The sequence below is a fragment of the Rhododendron vialii genome, chromosome 4a, assembly GCF_030253575.1.
Source record: "Rhododendron vialii isolate Sample 1 chromosome 4a, ASM3025357v1".
NCBI lineage: Eukaryota > Viridiplantae > Streptophyta > Magnoliopsida > Ericales > Ericaceae > Rhododendron > Rhododendron vialii.
This window is the reverse complement of record NC_080560.1, coordinates 1,575,411-1,589,635: the sequence shown is the minus strand read 5'-3', so window position 1 is coordinate 1,589,635 and position 14,225 is coordinate 1,575,411. Positions and strand designations below refer to the sequence as shown.

Genomic DNA, 14,225 nt, shown 5'->3' with positions numbered 1-14,225 from the left:
CTTTGGTTTTTGTCTTGAATTTTTCTGGGGTTAGTGTGGCCCTTAGGTTTGCAGAGTTGTTCCAAGTGCAGAAATTTCAAAAGGAAGCCTCAATAACCCAACTCACAAGTCACAGTGTTGGCATTTTTAGATTCCGAAATTTTTCTCTATTAAATCCCAATGCACTTTGGGTCAAGAAACTACAATTATGCAAGCCAAAATACTATTCTCTCTCTCTCTCTCTCTCTCTCTCTCTCTGCGAACTTACGATAATCCAAGTTGTTCGAGGGTTTTTTTTTGGTAAAAAGTAGTAGTAGAACTTTATGGATGGATAAAAGAGTTCCTACAAAAGTTATTCGAGTTGTTTGAGCTCGTGATTTTCTGTTAAAAACTCGTTCAAGATTGTTTATCAGTTAAATTTACCAAGTTTAAATATTTCATAGAGCTTTTTTTAATTATTTTTTGGCATAAAAAAGATTTTATAGAGCTTGTACTTAAACTCGAGGAACTTACTTGGCTCGTTTGAGTTCATAGACAATCTTGAACAAGCTTTTATAATTGAAGCTACTAGAGAATGGTGGGTATTAAAGATCGTTGAGTTCATAGACAATTCAAACTTGTGTATAATTGAAGCTATTTAAGCTCTCAAATCAAACTTAAACAATCAATTACTCAATTCATTCGACTACATCGATTTAGCAATTAATTCTAGCCTTCGAATTTGTTTCCCCCCTTACCGATAGTTGAGATGTTGAAGAAAATACCTAATTCCACTTCCACTCAACATTTCAATACTCGCAAAGTTTGCTACCAAGAAAAAATTTCATATTTTAGATGATCATATGATACAAAAATCAAATTGCCTAGGTCACTGGTCTCACTGCTTGTATCAAGTAGGCCCACCCTAGTGGTTCAGCTGAGGGGGGGAAAAAAAAAACATTTTTATAGGAGTAGAAAATAAATGATCATAAACGGGTAGGCTAGCACGCACTACGCAAATAGGTTTAGAATTGTTCTAGATTATACAATTGTACATGTATATGTTATATGTATTATTTCTGTATTTTGTGGGATGTGGGTTGGACTTGGAGCAAGTGTATGATAAAGACATGGATGGGTGCCAAAAAGTCAAGAGATTCATTTAATGATCACCCAATAGTCACATATAGACCCTCGGGTCAGGCCCCAACTGAGGTTCGATTCTTGGGGTCATGTTGTAAGGAAACAATTTTTTTTGAATTCTTTAATTTTTGGTGTGGATAATTTGTCTTTGACCGAATTGAGAATGAAATTTAATTGATGTACGCGTAAGTTGGCCCAAACACTCGTAATTATCGAATAAAAGAGAAAGGCCCCTAGGATGCTTCAATAATCAAATACATAAAATTATATAAGTTGTCCTGAATGGATTTTTGAAAGAGTCAAGATTTGCTGACTGATTTGTTCTTGACATTGGTGCTGTGACAGCAAAGCACCGTGATGAGCACCTCTGAGCCGTTGGATCGTGCATTCGATGGCTCAGATTTCATCTCGGCAATCAACGATCGAGAGCCGTTCATTGCCGAGATGAGATCCGAGCCGTCGGATGCACGATTCGACGGCTCGAAAATATGCAACACGGTGCTGCGCACACCACTGCACAACTCCATCCCCGGTTCGTTCTTTGCACCTCAATAGGAGAAGTATTTTTTAAGCATAAAATCAAAAGTTCTAGGGATCCCTTGTTTCGTATAGTTTATCTCTCGATTATAAGGTGTTTTTCTAGATCCTTGTGTTTCTATTTTGGATGAAATTCTTTTATAAAGTGTCGTTTAGCTTTTCGTGAGTGAACATTACTCTAAACAAAACCAAATCAAATCGAGTTTTATGTCCCAATCACTTAGAGTAGGCAATGCACGGCTCAAATATTAACAAGTTCTGCTTGTTTCGAATACCCTTTACCGATGTCATATTTTATACTCGCGAAATATGAATTTTCTTCAATCCAACTATTTTTGTAAGAAATGAAAAAAATCCTTTTCTAAATTAGTAATAATACCCAATTTTTTAGATTCCATATAACAATCGAAACTCATAATAACAACTGAAAAAGTAAAAAAAATCTTGAGCATAAGGAATGGAAATGATGTGACTAATCTGCACAGTGAGAGATTTTGGAAAATCTGAGTTTAAATTGCACAGGAACCCAGATATTTTGCTAAAAGTTCAATTTTACTACGACAACCTTCCATTATTACACAAAATGGAAGTGGACCCTCCCTAATAACATGGCTGTTGTCCCCATCCACACTGTCCATTTTTGGCAATGCACTGATGGACAGCTGAGATTGTTTGGCTGACATGAAATCTGAGCCGCCCATTGTCGAAATAGACAACCCAAATGAAGATAACACTTGAGTAAATATTACATGTATCTTTCATCTTAACATCATGCATGATGACACCAGAGTACCATATATAAAAAAGAAAAGAAAAGAAAAGAACATGAAGTGAAGTGGAAACCAACATCCACATCACAAGCCACAGAATTCAGTTTATATCATTTTCCTTTCATGAGAAATTGAAAAAGAAGAAAACTTGTATACATGTTTTGTTGTTATTCTTTTGTCAAGGTTAATCATTACTGGTGGGATAAACAAAGGAATTTCATAAGGGGTTGCCGTCGAGCAGCTCCCTGTAAAGCAGGTGTAGAGTGTCCGATTCAGCCGTTCATCATCTCGGCATCCACAGAATTCAGTTCATATCATTTTCCTTTCATGAGAAATTAAAAAAGAAGAAAACTTGTATACATGTTTTGTTGTTATTCTTGTTGTCAAGGTTAATCATTACTGGTTGGATAAACAAAGGAATTTCATACGGGGCTGCTGCCGAGCAGCTCTCTGTAGAGCAGGTGTAGAGTGGCCGATTCAGCCGTTCATCATCTCAGCATCCACATAATTCAGTTCATATCATTTTCCTTTCATGAGAAATTGAAAAAGAAGAAAACTTGTATACATGTTTTGTTGTTATTCTTGTTGTCAAGGTTAATCATTACTGGTGGGATAAACAAAGGAATTTCATAAGGGGCTGCCGTCGAGCAGCTCCCTGTAAAGTAGGTGTAGAGTGGCCGATTCAGCCGTTCATCATCTCGGCATCCATAGAATTCAGTTCATATCATTTTCCTTTCATGAGAAATTGAAAAAGAAGAAAACTTGTATACATGTTTTGTTGTTATTCTTGTTGTCAAGGTTAATCATTACTGGTTGGATAAACAAAGGAATTTCATACGGGGCTGCTGCCGAGCAGCTCTCTGTAGTGCAGGTGTAGAGTGGCCGATTTAGTCGTTCATCATCTCAGCATCCACATAATTCAGTTCATATCATTTTCCTTTCATGAGAAATTGAAAAAGAAGAAAACTTGTATACATGTTTTGTTGTTATTCTTGTTGTCAAGGTTAATCATTACCGGTGGGATAAACAAAGGAATTTCATACTCGGCAGCATCCCTGTAGAGCGGGTGTAGAGCGATCGATTCAACTATTCATCTCGGCATCGACGGCTCAGATCTCAACCACGAATTCTTGAACCGTAAAGTGAAAAGGAACCACCCTGTAAGGTAAAGAGCCTCGCCTAAAGGACCAGACCCGGAGCTGGGAACAAAATCAAAAGTGAACCTTCTCTGCTCGGCAGCATCTCCCATTTCTCCTTGGAAAAATTAGTTAGTGCCCACGCTATGTCACATGTTTTTTCTCCGCTATTAATCCCGTCAAACAAACGGGCCATAATTCATGAAGTAGATTCCGGAAGCCACGCACATGGAAAATCTGAAGGGACTGCTTTGAGAAAAGGGCATGAGCATATATCCGAATATCTACCTACCTGGTTAGCACCTTTAGCAACAGCGAAAGAAAAGGTAGGTACAAAAGAATGAGGCAACCAAATACAGTAAAAAGTGTAATGGGATCTTCTCTTTTCATAATGGTATGTTCATATCAACTTGCGCGTGCCTCGAATAGTACCGAGGCTAACGACTGAGCAAACCTTCCAGAGTTCTTTTGACCCCAAAATTTAAAATGTTTGGCTTCTGTAGAATTTGAACATGCGACTTCACGGAAACAAGCACTAGCTTATTAATTTTTTTATGTCCACTCAGCCAAACGCCGTGGTTTCAAGTGTAATGGGATTCTTTGTACTCCATAAAGGAAGAAAAAAAATGTAACTAGGCCATCTTCACAAAAGTCCAAAACTTTGGTGAATGGATTTCGAAGAGAGAGTTTTAGGATCGTCTATAGTGGCCCTTCCAAGTAATTTGAATTAAAGAGGAGTTGAGCCCTACCATTGATTAGCCTTTGATTTCCAAAGTTATGTTTGGGGGTTTGGGATAAGCTTTTTTAGTTTGAATTTTTACATGCAGCTCATGACTTTGGGAAGACAAAGTGTTGTCCTTATTTTCTGCCTAGTGGGGGGAATTCGCCAACAAATTGCTACTGCAATCTATACCTATACTTTTTTGTTACAAAGCAGGTATCCGAGACAACTTATGCACATTTATTAAAACGTGTCCTACTAACTCAAATAAGTACTTATTTTTTGAATTAAAGGTGATGTATTATGAGAGAATGACTTATCTCATAAAATGAAAAATAAATACTTAAAAAGATAAGAATGTTAGCGAAACGGGGTTAACCCAATTGTGGGGCACCCAGTTAAAGTCGGAGCAAGGCTCTGTATGGACTGACCCCAAAAGAGTTGATAACACTTGGTGGTTTTTAAACCCAAGACATTTAGAGGAACCAAACCTTTAAATCTCAAACTTGACCACCAGGCCAACCCGTTCTGATTATTCCATACCTATACTTTTATTGCCTTCGTTTTTTGTTTTGACTTTTCTTATCCCCCATTACCAGTTTTACATATCAATTCCTTTTTTCCCTGGTTAAGACAGTGTTTGGATCTTGATTGTGAAAATTTGTGGTTGAAAAATGGGTTTCTGAAGCTATTTTCCCCCTTAATTCCCTCCTAAATATCTCCAATTAAGCAAAGAAAAAGATCTTGGACTAAATTTTTTTTTTTTTTTGACATGGACTAAAATGATTTTTTTAATTCCCATATTATCATGGGGAAGTCATTACCGGCATGTCAGGGTAAACAATGCTAAGAACACACATTTATTTGTGAGACCCACATTGGAGGATTCTTGAGATATCTGTATCTAAATCTGAGAATCAATGTTCGCGTATATAGCATCGCTCTATCGGCAATGGTGTACATGCATCATATACATCTGTGCATCATGTTGATATTTCTATTTTACTGTATTTGAATACTAAGAATTATAAAAGCCAATGGAGTAGTACACATGCAGAATTCCCCAGTTAGAACCCAAAGAGCAATTCCATATTACATTCAAACCAATCTACAAAGCAATCAGTAATAAGTGATATTTCCTGTCGTATTATTTTCATACAGGGGTTTTGACTGGTGGGTGCTCTTTTTTCCTTGATCGGAGGTATTCGGGTCAGCTCACACGCATTTCAACTAATTTTCTCTATGATCTGTCTGCTCAAAGGCATGCATGTCATCCTCGTCGGAACTAGGGAATTCAGAAAAAATTCCATTATTGTGTCTTAACCCCCCAAGAATCGAATCCTAATCAATTATGTGAGAAACAAATTCACCAACCAACCGGATTAACCCTTGGCGCTTATCTTTGTTTACATCTATGTGTGTGAGAAAGTTGATACTTCTAGGTGATGAATGATATTATGATGCAACCCACTAGCTAGTTATTTCGATGAGGGAGAGTACAATATTCAGTACAAGGCATGATGAGGATATTAGCAATTGAACTGAAAAAGGTAAAGACAGATATGCAAAAGAGCTAGTACATGCATTTTGCAGGTAGTGGTGCATAATCATATGATTAGCTTAACCTACAAGAATGAGAGAGAGAGAGAGAGAGAGAGTAAAAGTTTTTATGAATCCAGTCCTGCTAAAGATGCAATTATCACCTTTACACTGTGGCAAGGGTAAAATTTGGTCTCATAAAAACTAAATAAATACTGGGTGATGATTTTTTATTTTCATCTTGGGGGTCGGGGGAGCAGAATATGCATACTGCAAAACGGCCGATTCGATCACTCATCTCGGCAATTAACAGCTCAAATTTTAGCTGAGCAATAGATGTTAAGCGATTTATATGCATTCATAGTCGATCCGAACCGTCCATGTCGAAATAAACAACCGAATTGACCTCTCAATAGAAAGTTGCTTAGAAGCATCTCCGGTCCCAGTTTTTTTGGCTGTTTACTACCACCCCATTTGATTGTAGGGCCAGTCGGCAATTCTCAATACAACCTTTTTTTAGTTTGTTAGGACAAACCCAAAAGAAAACCCAAAAAGACGAGTTCCTGTCAATTTTAATCCTCTTAACAATAATGTAAATGCTTATCCACACAGGGAGAGAGAATTTATGAAAGCTAATCACAAGCGGGGGAAGCCTAACATTAGTCACGTAATCCTTCAATAGTGTACTCCGCTCCTGCTCTCAATCTTTACTTTGTGCTCTCGCTATCGATTTTGAATGTATTTTTAAATGCACTTTTTACGATCGTGCTCCCACACACCCATTCACGTGCGAATTGCCCGAGCATTCACGTGCAAATTATGTGACTTAAAACCTGACGTCTCCTATTATGGGAGGGGTGATATATACTATAAAAATATATATATTGTTAACTCGAAATATGGCCATGTTTGTTTCGGGGTCTTAAAGTTTTTAGGCACAGTCTCTAATAAATTTTTTTTATTTCTCTCTTCACTTATCACTTTCAAAAATCACCTTCAAAATCCAAACCGAACAGAGCGATGATGATTGCAAAATAAATTAAGGTAGGAATAATTGGCTAATATAGAAAACAAAAGCATGTGAACCCACTCAATAATATCCCCGTGATTGGTAATGCTAAATCCTCTTTTGGTCATCGCGTGGGTCGGTGTTGACACCTCCCCCTCAACCCCCCACCCCATGATCCCATCATCCTCTGGATAATTGTTTAATCAAAAATCTGTTACTACTATTTTAGTATAAAAATAGATGGCTCATTTTGCTACTTTTTTTTTTGTTAACGCTACTCTCCTGTAAGTATATTTTTGCATTAAAAATACACTTGTACATTAGTGACGTTAACAAAAAAGGAAGTGACAAAATTATTTCCCTAAAAAGATTGAACGATTAACAAAAGAAAAGAAAGACATCCTCTTAAATAATTGTTCCGGATAGTTGCTTGAGTTGTCTCCGAAATCTCGGTCCTGCAAAAATGTCTTGCGAGAAAGATGTTCATATACATTGTGAGATAATGCTAAGGGGTTGTTCGAGGGGCCGGATTGTCCATTACGATCATCTATTTTTCATGTTTTTTCGTTTGGAAGCTCTATTGTGATAGTGCATTCTCTCACAATCTATTTTGAAAGCTGCATTTTAGAGGCACAATTTGAGAATTAGTCTTGGAAAAGTTTTTTTTTTATTTATTCTCATTTTGGATTATCAGATTCTAGTAATGTTGAAAGGACTTAACTACCCCTAAACTTTAACAATAATTCCAAAATTGCCCTCTAGGTATATTCTACTCTATCCCAACACCCGACTGAAAGAAGGCAAATTCAATGAAAAATTAAGCCAAAGGGAGTTCAATTCCTCTCAACTTTTGTACCGGTGCATTTTCGGTCTTTGATCTCATAAAAACTTCAAAACACACACACACACACAAAAATCTCACACAATCTAATGACCAAAAATACACACAAGTACAGAGGTATACTAATTTCTCGGTACAAAGAATTTGAGGGGAGCCAAAGGACCCATAAGAAGGAGTCTGACCGTTTTAAAGAAATTGAAAATCGAGAAGAAAGGGAAACCCAGGGATCCTGCTATTCTTTAAGGGTCGGTATGGGTGTTGGTCTCATTCAGATCATTCATGCTCGACAATAAACGGATCAAATTTCACCTCAATTGAACGACTCAATTAACCGACAGTCCAGATGAGACCAACACCCATGCCATCCCGCATGGTCCCCCAAGGCAGGGTCCCCCATTTCAGTCTAGTTGGGCATGTTTGGCAATCAAACAAAAGGGTGGAAAAAGACTCATGGGGTGTTTTTCCGATAGTGAAAAATTTATAGATTTTTATTTGAGGTTAAAAAGTTGTTAGGTGTTTCCGATAATGAATAAATTATTAAGAAATGTTAAGTTATTTTTTATAGTGAATAAGTTATTGATGGGTTTGTGAGTATAGTTACTGTAGTAAAAAAAGGTTTTGTTGACAATTTTTTTGTTAATGGAAGCGAATGGTAAAATGCTGAAATTTTTTTGTTAATAAAAACGAAATGGTAAAATGCTTTGAGTTTTTTTTGTAATTTTTGTAAATGGAAACACCCCAATCAAAAGGAGTATTAATTGAATGATAAAAAAAGGGGGAGTATTAATTGTTTATGCACAACACAATTAAACAGGGACACAGAAGGCCTCCGACAAGCTTCAACCCCCTCCTATAAAGATAGTTTCAGTAGACTTTACTCTTTACATTCTTCCGTATCCTCACAGTTCCACTTGTAGTAGTAGTCTGTATTTCTTTCAGAACACATCGGTTCACGGATTGGGTCGTCGTTGGATCTTGAAATTAAGCTACAGAATATAAGGAAATCGGTTTGACTTTCCACACCCCCAAGGCAAGAAACAAAACTGACCCATTTCACTGTTCAGTTTTTGCTTTAATTTCTCTGTTCTTTTGATGTGCTTCCTGGTGGATTCAAGTTGAAATCTTTTCTAGATTCTGATGGGATTTCCGTAGTTACTTTTTTCTGCTCTGCTTTTTTCATGCTTTTCTCATTGGATTCGCTGGCCTGTGGTATTTTCATGTGCAAAAGTTGAAAGCTTTATTGGAATCTGGTCATATCTTGATTTAACAGTCCCTAACTTTTGCATATTTGATAATTGGTCTTGGGTTTTTAGAGTAGAATACTTGAGAATTATTGGTGGCTCAGCTTGCTTTTGGGTGTAAGGATTCTTACCTGTTTTCTGGGTTTTGTGTGTAGTTTCTGCTGAAGGGGGTACCTCAGTCAAGGGTTATGATTTTGCAAATTTGAAGTACAGTTTTAGCTCAAACCCAGATTTTTTTGTGCTTGTGGTTTGGTGTTATGCTGCGTTTGAAGTTTTGAGAATCCTAAATCCACTATTTGGCTTCTGGGTTTGAAAGTTTTTTTTTTTTTTTTTTCTGGTTAAATCTAAGGTTTTAATTTGAGGTTGACTCTTGATGTTGAGAGTTTTTAAGTAATGAGAATCTTGGCATCAAGTTCACAGTATTTGCTTGGGGCAGGGCTTTCCTTTGAAGTTTTATTTTAAATTCCAAGGGGTTGGATCTTGAGTTGCAAAAACCATTAAAATTTCACCTTAGCTTTGAACTTGTGTCTTGGGCCTTGGAATTTTCCTCTTTTGAGATCTCAAATCATACAGTCAGATCTTGGTTTTTGAGTGGTTCTTGTTGTTGGCTTCAATATCTAGTGTTTTTTTGATGTCTTAGCATAAAAATAAACTAGGTTCTTCATTCATTCCACTTTTCTTGATTTTCCAGGTAGATCTGGTTTTAAGCATGGATTCCCCTCAATCCGTCGTTTCACCGTTCAAAGGCTCCACTGTTTTTCCTGAGCCTGAGAAGCACAAGGCTGAACATTTCACACGGAATCTCGGCTGCTTGTCGAGAGAAGTTGAGGTTCAAAGTAAGGAAGAGGAAGCCATTGGTGTTCTTGATGTGTACATACATCAGGCCAGGGACATCCATAACATCTGCATATATCATAAGCAAGATGTTTATGCCAAGATTTGCCTCACCAGTGATCCCGAAAACACGGTCTCCACTCAAACCATCAACGGCGGTGGGAAGAATCCCGTCTTCAACGAGAAACTCCGAGTCAATGTCCGGACAATAGATTCCTCACTCAAATGTGAGATATGGATGTTGAGCCGTGTGAGGAATTATCTCGAGGACCAGTTATTAGGGTTTGCTTTGGTTCCCTTGTCTGAAGTCCTAATCAAGAGTGGGAAGTTAGAGAGAGAGTTCTCCCTCTCCTCAACCGACCTCTTCCATTCCCCAGCGGGGTTCGTTCAGTTGTCTCTCTCTTACAGTGGAGCTTCACCAGAAGTGATAACACTTCCTTCGCTGCCAAACGAAGTGAACGAGTCGATCCCTAGTGATTTTGACAAGATTGAGTTCCCGGATCTAAAGACTGCGAATGAGAATGATATTATGCTTTCGGAATATCTAAACCAATGCACCAATATGGACTCCCAGAGCTCTGAGAGCTTGGTTTCCTCTGATACTGAAAATCAGCTTAGTTCTGAAATTGGTGTTCGTGAGGTTGAAAGCTTCTCAACTGGCACTACAGAGTCAGTTGAGCATCCCAAGCATGATTCTCCCCCAAGCAGTGTGTCAACAACTAATGGGTCTCCATCAGTTTCTAAGGCTTCAAATCAAGAAGCCATTTCGCCTCCAAAGGAAAACTCGAATGCAAAAAGCGAAGATGTTGGAGATGCTGAAAGTAATGTCTCAGATGGGGTGCCTGTCGGTACATTTGCTAAGCCTCTTGTCAATGTGAACATTGAACCAGAGCAAAAGATGGTGCAACAGGACATAGTGGACATGTACATGAAAAGCATGCAGCAATTCACCGAGTCATTGGCGAAAATGAAGCTGCCAATGGACATTGAGAGCGAACCCACCAGTTCTCAGAGTTCAAGTTCCGATCAGAAATTACAGGCGCCGAAGACTCCTGGGTCCCGGGTGTTCTATGGGAGTAGGGCTTTCTTCTAAGCTTTTGTTTCACCGGTTCGGAAGCAGAAAACACAGGTGACTTCCTTTTAGAAAGTAGAAGAATCAAGACTAATGCTCATGATAATGTCATTGGTACGTAGTAGGGTGATGATGCTATCCCAAGTATGTTGTGGGCTCTTTTGATGGTGGAAATATCATGACTTAATATGTTACAAGCTTTGTTTTTATCATATTTGCTCTTGTGGAATTATTATGTTTTGGATGTCACTCTTTGAGTTTGAAGTGAATTGACCATCAAAATCTACTTTTGTTCTCTGGTGGAGGTTCTGTAATCAAGTCTCATACAACAAAAAAGGTAAGATGAACAAAAAGAGCTAATGTGCAATAATTTCATGGGGGTGTGATATTATCAGGGTCCTGAGAAAAAGTTGGATTTGATTAGAATTGCTCTTTAGTGAAAATTTGTCACTCCATCTCTCTGTTGTCTCTGGACCAGTTCATCGTTTATAATGAGAAACGGAAGGGTAGTATTCGCGAATCAGAAGTTTCTTGCACAAATATCTGTCCGGTATGATTTGACAGTGGCGTTTATCAAAAATAGTAGGCACTTTTGCCAGAAGTCGCGTAGAATTTGCAGCCGAAGTGCGCTCACGAGTCACGACAGAAATCATGTCCGTAATCGACCTCTTCCATTAGTTCTCAGTTCTAATAAAAACAGAACCTGTCAATGTCTTTTCTTTTCCTCAAGCTGGACCTTGTATTTGACAATGCAGTTCACTTCTGCAATGAAGTTCAACGAAAAGGCCGTGATCCAACAAATATCTCAGCCCTTGAATCTCCAGCTTCAAATCTAATTTCTTGTTCTATTGTCTTTAAAAATCTGCAGAACTGTTTCACACCATTGGATCCTCCTCCGAAGAACTGTTTCACACCATTGGATCCTCCTCCGAAACTGGTCCTTAGATTGTCCTTGACCCTGTTCATTTGGGTTGTTTTTCCAGCGGAAAAGATGTGAAACTGAAGATGTTTCCTACTTTTCTTGAACTTTTTTGGCTTTGGACTCATAGGGAAGATAGATAATTTCGTAGTGTCGGATTGATAGTAGTGAGATGAATAATACTACACCCAAATGTATTGGTTATTTCACGCTTTGTGCGATTATACATCCGATGTATGTTTCAACCCGACAGTAAGAATTTTAGGCACACACCGTTTATGTCGTTCACTTAAATTACATAAAATTTATCCATAAAAATGTACATGAAAGGGGAATGGACCGGTTATGTCGTTCACTTAAATTACATGAAAGGGAATGGACGGTCCACATGTACCCTACCATTTTCAATTCTTAATTCAATTTGATGTCGACAGCGGGTGGGCCCTTAGGGTGTGAAAACTTGTATACCCACCTCACAAATCACAATCTAGTATTTTTCTTCTATCCCCACTTGAGGAATGGAGAATCCAATAAAGCAAGAGGAGGAAAAGAGGCCAAACTAGTGTGAGCCAAAATTGAAATTCTATTCCTACCTACCTGCTTTTGTTTTTCTATAAATAATAATGGGGTGAAATGTCAAATGGTTTCGTTTTCAAATAGAGAGTTCTAAAATCTCCCAAGCTTTGCTCACTGGCCACGTTTGACTAGAGAGCAAGACTAGAACCATCCATAGTAATAGGAAAAGTTCAATTTGATTTAGGGGCAGCTCCAATATCAGTTCTGGTTTTAAAAAATACACTACATTTTTTTTTACATGTGATGTTGATTTTTCTTTACTATTGTCGGTACCAGATCACTAGTATAGAGCTAAAATGAATAAAAGTTCGAGTAGATTTGTGAATGAATAAATTGTATGGTCCAACAAAACTAAAATAATCCGACCAAACAATATTTCATAGCCAAAGGAATATGACGCAGGTTTATTAAAAATAGACCAATGTGGATTTTATTCGTGGGTAGAACTTTGTGTTTGTAAGCCTTTGTATATTTTTGTCACCGCGGAAGTCAAATTCTGGAGCCAAATTCTGGAGCCGTCCCTGATTTGATGGCCTACTAGTAGCAAGTGGACAAATAGCCAAGTAGTAGACACCATATACTCTCATGTATTTGACAAGGATTCAAACATCACTAAATACAACTAGACATCATGAAATACAACTAACAAAGCTGCCACTAAATACAACTAGACATCATGAAATACAACTAACAAAGCTGCTTCGCCAAGAGGAAAAAAAGAGAAGTAGTACAATAACTAACAAAGCTGCTTCGCCAAGAGGAAAAAAAGAGTAGTAGTACAATACATGACTCTCGCATGAAACCCTTCATGAAAGGAGATCATTCATTTCTGACCATTCATCCTTTCATGGTTCATGGACTCCTACCCAAATATCTTTCTTATGAGGAGTGAATTTGCTGGCCAGACTATCATGGGCCTAGATAAACTTATAATATATGGGCCTAGATCCATTTTCGTAACTGATGTTTGTCTGGTGGACCAGAAAATAAGGCCTTTGGACCAACCACTAACAGAAATGCTACACTTACAACATTTTTCTACAACATGTTTACAACATGGTGACGTGGCCAGGAGACCCATTCATTTTTTTGTTTTTTGGCTGGATAAAGTGAGTGGATCCCCTGGCCACGTCACCATGTTGTAAACATGTTGTAGAAAAATGTTGTAAGTGTAGCATTCCTCACTAACTAATCCAAAGTAGGCCTGGGCTTTATGGCAAATGAGTACTTTCAGAGCAGCCAATTTACTGAAGTAGTTGCGAATTTACAAGAGTCAAACTATTTCAAACATCTGATTTCAGTAAGAAAGAAAGAAAACACAAAAAAGAGAACACAAATAGACTACCCAATTGATATCAAACCTAAGACAACACAACATAGTGAGTAATTCATTTACCTGATCAAATTCATGCATTTGGAAGTTATCATCAAAGTCTTGGAACTCGGAACCATGGAAACAGGGAAAGAAAAGAAGAAACTGAACATGTGCCCAGTCTATTATTTGCGCATCTCTACGTGTGATTCGTTGAAAGATAAACTTTCTCAGCGAGCCATCCAGGGGGCCGGGGCCGTCACCCAACCCACTCAATAAGTTTATAAACCAGCCAAAAGTACGAAGACCAGGTGGGTATCCAACTAATGTTTCACAGCAGTAAACCTCACAAAATCTGAAAACAGAAGGTGAAGAAAAAAAACCCCATAACAAGGCCATTGGTACAAACTAGTCTCTCAGTGGCAAATTTATCTCTCAATCAAAATAAATGAAGCCAAGTTATTAAAAATTGACTCAAATCTTGTTTACAATCCTAAGCTTTACGAAGCCATTCCTCACAATTCAGAAGTGATAGAGTCCAACTACCAACTCGGTAAGCTTTGGGCACCGATATGCCTCACAATTGTACAATCTATGATACCATAGATCTCCATTTC

The 14,225-nt window shown here is 38.0% G+C and overlaps 1 protein-coding gene across 3 annotated transcripts; it reads left to right on the top strand.

Annotated features, from left to right (window-relative positions):
- The first annotated feature begins 8,448 nt into the window (after nucleotides 1-8,448).
- Nucleotides 8,449-11,013, top strand: LOC131322373 (uncharacterized). Of its 3 annotated transcripts, none has more exons than XM_058353678.1 (2): nucleotides 8,449-8,684; nucleotides 9,587-11,013. In XM_058353678.1, exon 2 carries the CDS (start codon nucleotides 9,605-9,607, stop codon nucleotides 10,820-10,822), a length of 1,218 nt encoding a protein of 405 aa, XP_058209661.1. In that variant the 5' UTR covers nucleotides 8,449-8,684; nucleotides 9,587-9,604; the 3' UTR covers nucleotides 10,823-11,013. The 3 variants fall into 3 exon arrangements, with proteins under 3 accessions (XP_058209661.1, XP_058209662.1, XP_058209663.1); XM_058353679.1 differs by lacking the exon at nucleotides 8,449-8,684 and adding an exon at nucleotides 8,752-9,012; XM_058353680.1 differs by lacking the exon at nucleotides 8,449-8,684 and adding an exon at nucleotides 8,752-9,102.
- Nucleotides 11,014-14,225: the final 3,212 nt, after the last annotated feature.